We start from the raw sequence: 14,584 nt of genomic DNA, 5'->3' as shown, positions 1-14,584 counted from the left end.
AATTGTTAAGTAAAAATATAAAAATTCAATATTATTTGATATGCTTATGCCGACAGTAATTGATATGCTTATCTTAAATCAACAAAAACAGATTTTTACACGTGCAAACTGGGAACTTACTCGTATTTCCTATACCCGTAATGCATTACATGTATCATTACTATACTGAAAAACCGAAAATGATACTCCATATAATATTGCATATATAGATGAATGTTTCGCTTAGCCTAATGCTTTCAGTTTTAAGAAATACCAGGACTAAATTGGTGATCGAACACGGTCATTGTTTCATTCTTGAACCTAAAGGGTAACAATAAGTTCCAGATTAGTCGGCTATAATTCGATTCAGTTACCTTGCAAGCAAAACAGTCTTCTTATCTTTGGATGCGCAGTTTCTCTTCTCGTATGATGACATCCAGCTATAAACGTTTAAATTTGAAAAGATAATATAAAATGCTCTTGAATTCAACTATGGGTGGTAATCCTTTTTAACAGTTAGTCTTAGTGGTGGTTTTAATATGACTTCAAAACACAGAGGCTTCGTAATATGAGTTGGGAATAAGTTACAACACCAGAGTTGTTCTGACAAAAATTATAACGTCGTGCTTTCTATATTTTTATTTTGTTTCACCTCTAGTATCTTCGGAGTAGAATGCGGGTTCAAAGCCTTGTATTCAACCAACTGTTTTTTACTCTTTCCAATTCTTTCAATAAAATTCAATCAGGAGAAATACATTAAGGGGGTTTATCCAATTATAGCATTATTTTTAGCATTCAAATATTCCTTCCAATCATGGGAACAAAGAAATTCCTCGCAAAAATTAATTAGCTTCTTCATTTATAACTGCTCCAATTTCAACTGCTCCATTTTTTAAAAATATTTTTACTTGTTTTTCCTTTGAGGAAATATTATTTAATGCGAAACCAACGAAGGGCAAATACGAGACTATTTTTGCGAAACCAACGAGACTATTTTTGCGAAACCAACGAAGGGCAATTACGTGCATAAAAGTTAATTGTCTCAAAGTACAGCAAAAACCAAAATACTATCCAAAATGTACAACAGAATACAAAATTTAAAATGTTTCCATCACCTTGTAAGTTGAAAAAATAATTGGTAACTGTTCTGAAGATTTCCGCAGTTCAAAGAATCAAATGAAAGGTTTTATTTTACATCGTCAAATTGTCGTGTATCTGTCGGATAAATGTGGTGTAGTGTTTTACTTGCCATCTAATCTTTGACAAGTTTTCATTCGATTGACTAATTTCCGATCGATTAACTATTCGTCTTAAGCGTCTGTTTGTTGTTTATTTGGTATTTTGTTGATGTTTCAAAGGCTGAAATCTGGAATAGATACTTTGACGATGTTGATGTTCAGGTAATTTCCGTTCAATCTGTTTTACATTTATGATCTGAAACACAATCAATTTACATTATTTCATCGCCCAAGCCTCATCATCATTACATCTGTTTTCTTCATACCAATTTGCATTTATTCTAAGAAATTGTTCAATTTCTATTTGGTTTATAATTTATTAATATTTCATCTTTGCAACCCCATGTTACTTAACCTCGCAAACTTTTCGCCCCAAAACCCTTTCTCAAAAACCTTAAATACCTCTTATTTTGAATGTTAATTGTATCAATTAAATAAAGCACAAAAATCGGGTTGAGCTGATAATAGGGTGCATAAATCGGGGTGAAATAAATAGGGTCCAAAAAGCTGGTCATAGTTTCACTTGTTGAGTGAACAACCAAAATACCAATATACATTACATTTCAAAATTGTTAACGTGTAATTCTGAAGATAAGTCAAAACTTCCACTTATTCTCGTTACTTTTTATAGAAATTTGCATTTTTTGGTAGTTTGCTAAATCGGACAACACTTAATTTCGAATCGGACAACACTTAATTTCGGCGAAACTTTTTGAGAAAAAACTTTATTAATAATAATCCGAGTAACGAAAATATTACCCGCTACAAAATCAATTCTTGGGGATTTTTAGTAATTAAACTCAATTTAAAAAAATCTTAAGTATTTTTTAGCAATTACACTCAAATTTTATATCAGCGTTTATTTACTTCAAACGACAATAAAAGCTTGAGTGCGGTTAGCCTCTTTGTTTTTTTTCCTTTCTGTGAACGTATAAGGCATCCATCATATCAACGCAATATAATCATCGTTTAGCATTAGAGCACACTCGAATTGCGATGTCGCGCAAATCATGCAGGTATAAATTCCCGTCTCAACTGCAGAATCGTTCCATCTCTTTGGTGTTTTCGGTGGAATAGATACAATCGTGGAATACGTTGACGTTCAGATGGACAATTGCCAAATCGCCCAACACACCTAAACAAAAAAAACTGAGAGACAAAGTTCTAGAATCTAGTAATGGTCACTTCTGAAACCATGGAACTCTGATGGAACTCTTATGGAACTCTCCCCCCCCCCGTGAGCAGAACACGTGCCACTACAGTAAATCATTATAAAAATATGACACGCGCTCCTGTGAGGTTCAAATAAGATGCACCCAGTAAGCGGGGGGGGGGGGGGGGCACAAACGGAAAATACAAAATACGAAAATAGAACTTCCTCCAATTGCAATGCTAATTGAATACACTAGATGTACGAATCAACTGTTACTGTGATTCAACCGCATTCCTTCAAATTCTTGTCAACTGGTAGACAATTGCTAAGTTCACCCGTCTATTTGAAATTATACTTACAAAAGAGATTTCGTTAGAATTAGGTGCTACGCGAGACATCTCTCGCCCATAACAAGGATATCGCAGCTCACCCAAATAATTTCTCCGAAATAATTAGTACGAACAGGACAATTTTACTTAAAATGATCTGAAGAAGATTGCTGAAATTCACGTGGATGATCCAAACACAAAATCAGACATTTCTCATTGTGCCTCCAAATTTTGAATTCTTTTGTGGGTAGTTGAACAAAACTTCAAAGGGGGGGGGGGGGGGGGCAGAATAGATCCGGTTCTTACCATTGAAAGAAGGTTTAAAAAACAAGAACTATGAACCTGGCGCTAATTCCTATAAACCTTGAAGTTTTGTTCAACTACCCACAAAAGACTTCAAAATTTAAGGCACAATGAGAAATGTCTGATTTTGGTTTTAACATTCAGATAAACTTCAGCAATCGTTCTGATCGTACTAAAAATTTTGAGAGATAAATTTTGGGTGAGCTGCTCTATACTGTTAAGGGCGAGGAAGATCTAGCATAGCACCAAATTGTTCTAACGAAGTCTCTTTTGTATAAATTGAAATAGGCGGGGAAGATGGTCCAGATCTATTCAGTTTGCCCCCCCCCCAACTTAGTGGTCATACGACTTGTACGCCCCCAGGCGCACGAGCTTTTTACAGTAACGAGCTATATAACAAATTGTAATTGGGGGCATAAAAACACTCGGGAACAGCATAATAGATCCAATTCTTGTCAACTGATGGACAATTGGTATATTTCCCCGCCTATTTCAAATTATACCCTTAAACATATTTTAAATTAGGCGTAGCAAAGAATTTCAACAATCAACAAGTTTTTACACGATCAAGCTTGATCACAATTTAACTATGTACGATCTAATTGAGAACAAGATCTGCTCATAGATCTAATACATTGGACCACTGACATTAGAAGCTTTTGACTAGATACCAAAATAGAATAGACGCCATTGTTTATTCTTTGTCTTGGTGAATCTGATAGCATTGGCCCATTGAAAAAGAGCAAAGTGCTTGCGGACCTTTTCCGTTTGCGCCACCAGCTTAGTGTTGTGCATCTTATTTGTGGCCCCCCAGACGAACGTGCCCTATTTTTACATAATGATTAACTATGTAATGACACGTGCTCTGTAACTGTCTTGCAAAACGTACTTGGGGGGGGGAGCAAAACGAACTGTGGAGGGGCACAAGATCCTTGCTTGTGTGTATATAGTAGTAGTAGTAGCAGTAGTAGATTAGGCTTCGAAGTTCGTTCTTCAGGGTATTGCTCCCATTCAATTGTCCATATTCATGTTTCTGATTAATGTTGCAGTTTCCACACTTGCATACAATGCGCCAAGTGCATTTGTTTTCCTCTGTGGACTGATTGCAGAAAAATTGCCAAAAAATTTTTGACACTGTATTTTTATTTAAGCTTCTATCATAATTTGAATAAATTTTTAGCACTAAATTGTAGAGAATTTTTGTCCGGTTGAAAAAATTTTCGTCGCTTCTTACTAATCGATTTTTGTTTATTTGTAGTTCTCCTCGGCTATAATGACGAGTGGTACTTCCCTGTATACTGTCTAAGTTCGATAGCTCAACGTCGTATTTACCTTGTTTTACAGCAAAAAAGTATAATAAGTCGTGCATTTCAATATAAAGGCTGAGAGGCAACAAATTCAAGGTAACAAGTCGCTGTTAATAGCTCTGCTTTTCGCTCAAAATCCATTTTGTGGCAATTTTTTGCAACTTTTCAATTTATTTTACTTGCGACTAATTCGGAAACCATGCTTGTGAGCAATAACTACCGGTACAACGTAACCTAAAAAAGCGTTCAGTTTAGATTTTTGTTCACACTTTTGAGAAATATTTCTTTTAAGCTTGAAAAAAGCACAAACCTTTTCGTTTACTAAGGGAGCAATTTTCATTCCAATTTAGGTTTTCTGAAACTTGGAGCCCAAATCTCGCTGATTTTTTACTTGATCTAGCTCATGGTTGTCAATAGACGCCGTTATATTTCCCTTGATGTTCAGTAGATGAGTTTTGTTATAATTTAGTCTCATTTGATTTTCTTTGCACCAAATTGACAAACTAGAAACTGCGGTTTCAGAATTGCATTGCTTCTCACTTATCAGTTTCATATCATCAGCAAAGCCATAGCAAATTACTTCAGTTAGGTGTTTAGATAAGTCGTTGATGAAAATAATGAAGAAAAAAGGTCCTAATATAGAACCCTGTGGGACACCACTGGAGACTTCTATTAAATCAGATACCTCATTGTTGATTTTCATTTGCGATTCGTTAGATACGAAGATATCAATTGAATTAACTTCCCTCCAACGCCAATGTTATAAAGCTTTTGCATCAGAATATTATGTGGTACATTGTCAAAAACTTTTGCAAAGTCAAGATATAAGATGCTTAGGTCTTTGATCGCTTCATTATTAACCTTTTTGTACACTGTCGAGAAATAATAGTAACTGCAAAGTTGCCGATCGATTTTTCCTAAAGCCAAATTGATTTTCACAGAGTTTGTGTCTAACTAGTTCGTATATTTCATCAAAAAAAAATTCTCGAGTACCTTGGACATGCAGTTTAAAAGACTTATGGGTCGGTAGCAAGTTAAATCTGATTTATTACCGTCTTTGAAAATGGGACTTATTTGGCTTACTTTCCAATATGTAGGACAGGTTCTCTGATTCATTATTGTTTGGTACAAAAATGTGACTGACTTTGTTATTGAACTACTACAATTTCTCAGTAGTGAATTTCCAATTCCGTCTGGTCCAGTAGACTTGTGGATATTAAGATCTTTGAGCAGGTTTTTGACTTTTGTGGAATCAACTTTGATGAAATTAAGGTTTTGTTTTGAGCATGTTGGTATTTCTGTTTTTCGATTAGACGCTCGCAAAGAAGAAGTTGAAGCTCTCAGCTTTTCGTCTATCTGTGGTTAGCTTCATACCCTTCCAAAACATTATAGGAGGTACTTGTGGATTTTTGCGAACTGATGAAGATATTTTTGTAATTTGCTGAATTGTCGGCTTTCAAAAATTTCGGCTTCAAAAACTGAGAGATCATTATCAACCGCTTTACGAACCTCTATTTCTAATTTTTAATCTTCAGTTTGAAGCTGAGATTAGATTTTTCAACTCGCTTTTTAGTGTTTAACTTATCACATGGGATGTTCCATTTGAGATCCAAGGTTGTAAACTTGCCCGATGTTTAGTGACAAGCTGTATATTTTCTCTTTTTGTTGCGTAGCCATGTGTAGAATTGTTCCAGAAGAAAATCGAGATCACTGTAGCAAAAAGGAGTAAGGGGTCAATTGTAGGGTAGTAATTAAACTCTTTCCAGTCAGTAATTATTATAGGTAAACTTGTCACACGCTTGAAATAATGGTGCATCAAGTAAGAGGTTTATTTGAGTGCAAATTGGAAAATGGTCGGAGCAAGGTTTGTCATTAATACTAAAAATCTTGAACAGCCACGGTCGTGGGTACAATTGAGAACTGTTTCTGGATTGTTGCATAAAAACATCTAGTTGACTTGGAGCTACATTTGAGAGATTATTTTCAATAAATTGATCTAAAAATTATTATTCGTAGTCTTCCGTTGAAGACATATTCGCCCAAGAAGTTTCTGTAAAAATGATGTCACCTGTAAGCACAACTAAGGAAATGGTGTCCACAATAGTTTTTTAATTTTTCAGGAAGGTTTAGGAAATCATTTACTGCCCACCGGAAGTTGCATTGCTCGGGCGCATTGTATATGCAACAAATTATAAGAGAAGACATTGAAAGGTTGATCATAACAACAATAAAGTCATCATGGATTAAAGGAATACCCTTATTTTCGTGTTGATTTTACAGCAATTAGAACTCCTCCCCCATGTTCACTTATGAAGTAAGTGATTTTCCTATCTTTTCGATATATAAAATAAGAGGGTAGAAATAGTGCTTTGTTGGTGACCTCAGCAGTTAACCATGTTTCTGTTATGCACACAATGTCATAGTCGCAAGTTGAAAGACTATAAGCGAAACTTGTTTGTCTGTTTAGATCTAGCAGGCTTCGAGCATTGAAGGTGAGTACTTTAGCGCTTCTATGTAGTCATTCTTTACTCGTTTGACTTTCTTCATTGACGTTTGGAATGATAACCCAATTGTCGCCTTCTTTCTTCTCGAGTTCAAGATGCCGAATATGTAGCAATTTTGAATCTATTCCTCTAGTTATTAGTTCTCGCCTTTTCATCAAAGCTTTGTTTTTTTTTGCGTCCTCGTATGACAATTCAGGACATATAAATTGATCGATCGTTGTACTTATAGTCTTTCAAGCGGCTGACTGATTGCAGGATGAGATCCCTACTAAGTTCGCTTGCTGTATGAACAAGGATTACTCTTTCTCTTTTGTTTTCAAAATTGTATTTTCCAAGTCTCAAGTTTGGTGATTTTTCTGTCCTCGATGTTTAGGTGCTCTAATATTTGCTCTGCATGGCAGAGGTCCTCTTGCATTCTGTCAGCAGCCTCCTTGGATTTTGACTCATTATCTCCCCTAATTCTAATTCCGAGAGTTTTTTTATTGAAAGTCTGTGGTTTGTACACTACTTTTCCGGCGTTGTTTGCTCCAGCAACACTTGCGTAAAATTCATTTGGGTTTTTGAGACTTTTGATCTCCTCTTGCATGTTATCCAGAGATATGTTAGTTTGCTCTATACTGTACGCAAAGTTTGAAATTTTTTCGTGGAGTTCTTCGTGTTGCCTTTTTCCCGGCGCATTCATTACAAATGTGGTAAGTTTTTCTCATATTTGATTAGCATGTCGATACAACTTTTATCGAAACCAATACACTCTGGTTTTAGGCACAAAGTTTATTGACAGTGAACGCAACAAAATTTGTGTTTGTTGATTTCGCCAGAGCAAGTTGCACAACTTTCGTGTTTTTGCTCGTTTGTTTTGCTGTTACTACTTTTAGGGACTGGCGTATTTTCATTGGGTTTTGTCATTATTGAAATGATTTTGCTTTCAAATAATGCCTCGCAAATTTAGTCTTTGTCTCTGTTTAACCTGAAGGTCACTGCAAGCAAAGTATCACTGCGATAAGGTCACTGCGAGCAAAAAAAAAGGTTTCTTTCTTTGTCTATGTAACCTGAAGGTCACTGCGAGCAGAGAACGAAAAGGGAAAACAAACGCTTTGACTATCCACTGAAGGAACCACAATTGCAAAATTCGGAACTGTGGCACTCAATCTTTCGGCCGTTACCTTTTCGTTGTAACTCTGGGTCGTAAAATTTGTAAAGAATGTTTGTTATCTTTGAGCAAATTTTTTAGATTGTTGATTCCGTTTTCGTTCAAATGCACTTCGTCTCCGATTTTTCGACACTTTTCGCTTTTGAGATAGTGATTGGAGCTACGAAATTTCCAGCTGACGTCCGTCTTTTGTTTGAGTAAATCGTCTAAGGATTGAGCTCTGGCAAAAATTTCACCACGCGGGGGTATTCCGATGACAAATACTTTTTTCGCAACAGTTGTAAATTTATTTGCTAACTCAACAAGATCGTTTGCAATTTCTTCTATGTCAGCTTCCGAATCGTCAGTTCCGTTATACAAATTGTTTCCACCCAGAAAGATCTCTAGCTGGAATAAATTTGTAGAAGTGTTGGATTTGTCCATCGGGGAGAGAGAGGATATTGAAGTTCCCAAATTCCAATTCCCGAGCTCGTAAATCGGCTATAAAAAGGTGGCTTGTGGGTGCAGGTTTGAATATATGATACCTCATTCGTTACATACAAGGCTTGTCTCTAAAACCTTCCCATTGGAAGTCTCCAGTACAAGGCCATTCATTCAAATTTTGAAAAGACACTATTTAATATGTTGACATCTAAATCTTATCAACCCGAGGGACTTACTGCTTTGACACGAGGGCGCTTGCTTCAGATAGCTAGGTACAGTGCCCGAGGGGGCATGATGTAAGTTTTAACTTTTTAGAGCTCCAATGGGTAAAAATACATCAAGTTCCACTCCAATGTTTGAAAATTGGATGAAACTTTGGTATCCAATTAAAAGGTTTGCAAGTAGTAACTATCCCTACTCTTCATACTTTAAGATTATTAATCGATATCACAACTTCTGAGGCAACCTCTTTCTAACAATTTCAATTGTATAAAAACAGTGAAACTGTAATATCTCTTGCTTAATGAAACCGCAATGAAACAGCAATGAAACCGCACTTAACTCTTTCTTCAGGCAAAAGAGAATTGCAAATTGGAGCAATCCAAATGAAAACAAGGATCTTTTCAGTTTTCCCCCATACTTTATGCACCCCCCAAATACACAGGTGCCTTAACGTAGAAAATCATTGCAAAAAATGGCACGTGTGCTTAGAGTGTGCAAAAATTTTGCTCCCACTAAGATGCGGGCACAGACAGATAAGATATTGAAACTCATTGACTAATCACAGAACTCATAATTGGTTGGGCTGAAATTTATGTTCTAACACTATGAAGAGCCAAAGGGTAAAAATACAACAGACTCCACTCCACAAACAGAAAAAGGATCTTTTCTGTTTCGTCCCCCAGTGTTTTCTATGACCCCCAGTTACAAATTCTATGTTGTTATACAGCACGTTACTATGTAAGGAAATAGCACGTGCGTCTGGGGGTCATAAAATATTTATGCTCACTAAGCTGGGGGGGGGGAGGGAGGACAGAATAGATCCATGGGGGGCTATTGGGTCTTTCCCATTATAGCCCGAATTGGGTCTTTCCCATTATAGCCCCCCATGAGATCATAGCCCCCCATGAGATCATAGCCCCCATTATAGTATAATTACCATGATGGGGGGGGTATAGGTTATCTGACCACTAAGCTGGAGGGGGGCTATAATGGGAAAGACCCTAATTCTGGTCTATGTTAATGTTATTTCCCGTTGGTAATATTAGTCATATAAATGAATGAGTCCTTCTCGTTATACCCCCCTTAGTGGTCAGATAACCTATAGCCTTCCTCATGATAAATATACCTTAATGGGGGCTATATATCCAAGGGGGCTATGATGGAAAAGACCAATTGGATAACACACTGGAGACAAATTGGGTCTTTCCCATTATAGCCCCCCAGCTTAATGGTCAGATAACCTATAGCCCCCAATCATGGTAATTATACCATAATGGGGGATCTTTTCCGTTTATGCCCCTACCCCAGCTTAGTGTGTGCATATTATTTGCACCCGCCAGACGCACGTGCATAACGTACTGGGGGCACAAACGGAAAAGATCCGGGTGGGGGGTTATAACTTCACGTGGGGCTATATTAGGAAAGACCCTGCAAATTTTGTCAGCGTTCTGGTGTTTGTGGCTGCTGCAAAAAGCCCCTGTCACAGAACTAGGAGAGCGGCCAGGCCAAGTATTGCGCATAAGAAAAATCAAAATTCAAATGAAATAAGATTAATCAACACTTGTTGCGATAAAAGCAGTTAAATAAACTGCCAGTGTAATAAAGTTTAATGTCCGATCGACACTGGAAAAACACTTCAGCATTAGACTACGAGTTTATCACACTCTTTTATCGCCACTGTTACTAAGTAACCAGTGGCGATAAAAGAGTGGTGATAAACTCGTAGTCTAATGATGGAAACAGTTTGATAACATTGTTGTCTAAAAAAACTTGGTGTGTGTTTGTGCGTGCGTGTGCGAGCCTCTGTTTTGTGTGTTTCTGTGCGTGCGTGCGTGTGTTTATGCATGTGTGCGCCTGTGTGTGTGTGCGTGCGTGTTATTGTGAGGGGATGTGTGAGTGTGTTTGTGCGTGTGCGTGCGTTTGTGTGTGTGTGTGTGCGTATGTGTGTGTGCGTGCGCGCGCGTGTGTGCGTGTGTACTTTTGTGCGTGCGTGTGAGTGTTGTGTGTTTCTGTGCGTGCGTGTGTGTGTTTATGCATGTGTGTGCCTGTGTGTGTGTGTGCGTGCGTGCGTGCGTGTTATTGTGAGGGGATGTGTGTGTGTGTGCGTGTGTGCGTATGTGTGTGTGCGTGCGCGCGCATTTGAGTGTGCGTGTGAGCGTGGGTGCGTGTGTACTTTTGTGCGTGCGTGTATGTGTTGTGTGTTTCTGTGCGTGTGTGTGTGTTTATGCATGTGTGTGCCTCTGTGTGTGTGTGCGTGCGTGCGTGTGCGTGTTTTTGTGAGGGGATGTGTGTGTGTGTTTGTGTGTGTGCGTGTTCGTAAGTGTGTGTATCTGTGTGCGTGTGTTTGTGTGTGTGTGTCCGTATGTTTGTGTGTGCGTGTGTACTTGTGTGCGTGCGTATGTGTGTGTGTGCAAGTGTATGTGTGTTTGTAAGTGTGTGTGTGTGGGGGGAGGGGGGGGGGAGGGGGCGCATGAGGACAAAAGGAAGAACAGATCCGAAGAAATATCACTTACCTTTGAAAATGTAATTGTCCCCAAAAAATGAAAAGGAAAAACCAATAAAACTGTGTTGTTTTGAAATGATCGCAACAGGTGTTGATTAAAAAATTACCACACGGTCGTTATCGCCCTCGAAGTTATCATAACACCTCGGCTTCGCCTCGGAGTTTGATAACTTCTCGGTGGCGATAACAACCGTGTGGCAATATTCATTAAATCATTAATGGAGAACCCAGAGTCAGAACTAATCACGCGCTATAAAATGAGCGCATCCCAACTTACCACAGTAGCGTTGAGTTGATTGGTTACAATTCTCGTGAAGCAGCACATGCTATATAAAACTGCTCAATCTTCGGCGCATCCTAACTTTTTGCTTTGGGTCACAAACAGAAAAGATGCCAAAATTTCTACCTAATATGTTCCACCCGCAACTAAGAGGGCAAAACTTTTAAGCCCCAGCGCACGTTTTATATTTTCTACGGTTACGTGATATATAATAACGATTTGTAAGGGGGGTCGAAAAAACAATTAAGGGGACAGAATAAATCTCAAATGTTGTTTCCAAGTAAAGTCTATTGAAAAACTGCAATCTCTAATCTACGTACTTAAATATTCCTAATCTATCAAAATTTTGATCGATTCTGTTTTGCCCCCCCCCCCCCCAGCTTAGTGGGTTTATATTTTTTACGCCCCCAGGCGCACGTGCTATTTTTTTTACACAGTAACGTGCTATACAACAACATAAAATTTGTAACTGGGGGCGTAATACTTGGGGGCGAAACAGAATAGATCCCAAAAATTATAAGGTGATCTCATTTCCAACAACTTCATTCAAACGTTGAAAACAGTATGTTGAGGCCGCTCTATTAGGGCAAAAAAATTAGCAGACGGGCCGAAAACTGGGTCTTTCCCATTATACCCCCGTCTTAGTGATCACATAACGTATACTCCTTTCCCCCAATTACCGCAAAAATACAGTAATGGGGCTAGAATTTTGTGGCAGGCGGGAGGTGATGGTAAAAAAAACCCAAAAAAATTTTGATGGGCCAAAGATTGAGCAGTTTTTATATATCATGTGCTGCTTCAAGAGCGTTATAAACAAACAACTCAATGTTAATTTGCTAAGTTGGGAAGCACTCAGTGCATAGCGCCTGATTATTTTTGACCCAAGTTTATCTAGTAATGTTATAAAGGTTCCCATTATTTGAATATTAATTGCTCTGATTTCATGCGCAAAGTTTGGGTGATCCGCTCTCCGTGTTCTGTGACGTTGGCTTTTCGTAGTAGCAACCAACAATAGTGCGCTGACAAAATTTGTCTCCATTTAATTTTAATGGCTAACGTCCATGGGGCTAACTTTAACATAGACAAAATTTCGGATCTTTTCTGCTTGTGTTCCCCAGCTGCATATTAACCCCCCCCCCCCACAGTACGCGCCATATTTTTACAGCGATTTATTAGGTAATGGCACGAGTTTTGTAATAGGGGACACAAACGCAAGATGCAAATTTTTGTTATTCAACTATTATAATGAATTCGATCTTTTCCGTTTGTGCTTCCCTCCAGGTTACTGGGTGCATATTATTTTATTTGCAACCCCTCGAATGCGCGTGCCATGTTTTTAGAATCATTTGCTACGCAATGACGTGTTGTGTAACTGGGGTTGCATAACGTACTGGAAGATAGGGGATACGAACAGAAAATTACAAAATTTGGCTCAAGTTTTTTAAAGCAAAGCTGGATCTTTTCCGTTGGTTGTCCCAGCTTAGTGGGCACATATTATTTGCACCCCCAGCCGCACGAGCAATATTTTCACATAATGATTAACAAGGCACGTGACCTGAGGGGTGCGTAACGTACTGGGGGGGGGGGGGGGCACAAACGGAGAAGATCCGCACAAAAGTTATTCAAGTTGGAAACTTTGAAGTATATTCCATTACAGCACCTTATGGTACTCTTATGGTATTATGGTACACTTACCCGCTATTGCGTGGGGGCGTGGGGAGGGCTGCAATAAAGAAGACCCCGGAAGAGGTCATTTCAAACAAATGGGAAAAGACTTAACATATAAGAATGTGATTCAAAAGCCACAATTAATATGGTATGAAAAAATATAGCATGAAAATTGACTCACCATTCTGAAGAGACGCTCACTCCTGACACTCGGAGGTGATTTTTGACATCAATAAAGCGACTTCTGAGAACTCTCAGATGTCATTCACATTCGATCAGTTTAGCGGCGAGGTGTTTGATACATGTAATTTCCAACAAGGACTTGGCCCCTAGAGTTACTGGGAGTTATGCAGTAATGTTTAGTTTAAGTTGAACGCTGGCAGACTCGAGGCAAGATACAACCTCTATATCGAAATTAACAAATTCAGTGTGATTTAAAAAAATGATTATATGGAATAGACGTAATTGTAGTGTGTTGATGTTTTATTAGGAAAAACCACGTTAATATCACGACTTTGAACATGTATGCTTACATGCAATAGTAAGCCATGTGATAGTAATCGTAATTACTAATAGTGAGCCATGTGGCATTTATATTTGGGTCAGGTTACCCTTTAAAATATGAATGGTTTATGCCGTAACGGTTTTTTTTGGGCCAACAGATTAATAATGAATTTAATGGTGGAATAGACGTTAATGCGGAATGCTAATTTCAGAAAATTTACAGGGGTCTGTTAAACCTTAGCGTTGATCAAAACTTCATTGTCGAAGTATCAAATGGAATAGAAGTATATGTGGCATTGTTGATGTTGAGGAAAAAGCAAGACACTATAATTGAAACAGGTGATTAAGTAACACTAAAGAATTCGACCGCAAACTGCAAATAAATGGGATTAATTCTGGAATAGACGCTTAAGAGTTGTTCCCGATTTTCCCAGTGATCTCTTTCAAAAGGAGGTAAAATGTAACATTTTCTTTGTACAGACTTACTAATAATAGTTTGCACTTTGAATTTTCAGGGATCTTCTGTAAACGTCTGTGTAGCACAAAATTTAGCGCGGAAATAGACAACATTAGTCGTTATGTTGTATAATCGGTAACAATCAGTCTTATCTTTTACGGCCCTAAGTCAGAATTAATACATAATTTGCAAAAACTTGCAAATATTTTGTATCCAATAGCTCTTTTGCAAAATTTTGCAACAGCAAATAATTTTTGCAAAATTTGTAAATACCAAACAAACCTTGCAAGTTTTGCAAACTCAATTGTATTTTCCAAACTTTGCAAACTTTGCAAACTTATACAAAATCTTCTAGTCTGTACTTTAATGATAATACCAAAAACGTGCAACAAAAACTTCTCCAGATCCCAGACTAATTCTACCTGCTGGACATCCCGACACCTGGTCATCCTCCCTGCTGGATCCAACGTGAACGAGAGGTTCCGGCACCTGCTCATACTTCCTCCTGTATCCGTCATGAACGGGAGGTCCCGGCACCTGCTCATCCTTCCTCCTGGATCCGTC

The 14,584-nt window shown here is 38.1% G+C and overlaps 1 protein-coding gene across 7 annotated transcripts in view; it reads right to left on the bottom strand.

Moving 5' to 3' along the window:
• Positions 1-1,926: 1,926 nt before the first annotated feature.
• Positions 1,927-14,584, bottom strand: part of LOC142349244 (uncharacterized) — a 30,761-nt gene continuing 18,103 nt past the window's right edge. For 2 of the 7 annotated variants that reach the window (XR_012760805.1, XR_012760807.1), the window contains exons 2-4: positions 14,443-14,584; positions 13,241-13,397; positions 1,927-2,352 (exon numbers count right to left, since the gene is read on the bottom strand). The exon at positions 14,443-14,584 is cut by the window's right edge and continues 552 nt beyond it. Coding sequence is in view for 1 of the 7 variants with exons in the window: in XM_075400679.1 (XP_075256794.1) it covers positions 2,320-2,352; positions 14,443-14,584 (175 nt within the window). In the remaining 6 variants the exon portion in view is untranslated. Of the gene's footprint in view, positions 2,353-13,240; positions 14,184-14,416 lie in introns of all 7 variants that reach the window. The other 5 variants (XR_012760806.1, XM_075400679.1, XR_012760804.1 and 2 more) reach the window with 4 other exon arrangements.

Source organism: Convolutriloba macropyga, chromosome 11, assembly GCF_964194025.1.
Source record: "Convolutriloba macropyga chromosome 11, txConMacr16.3, whole genome shotgun sequence".
In the NCBI taxonomy this organism is placed as follows: domain Eukaryota; kingdom Metazoa; phylum Xenacoelomorpha; order Acoela; family Convolutidae; genus Convolutriloba; species Convolutriloba macropyga.
Note: the sequence above shows the minus strand (reverse complement) of the source record. Positions and strands in the feature narration are given on the sequence as shown.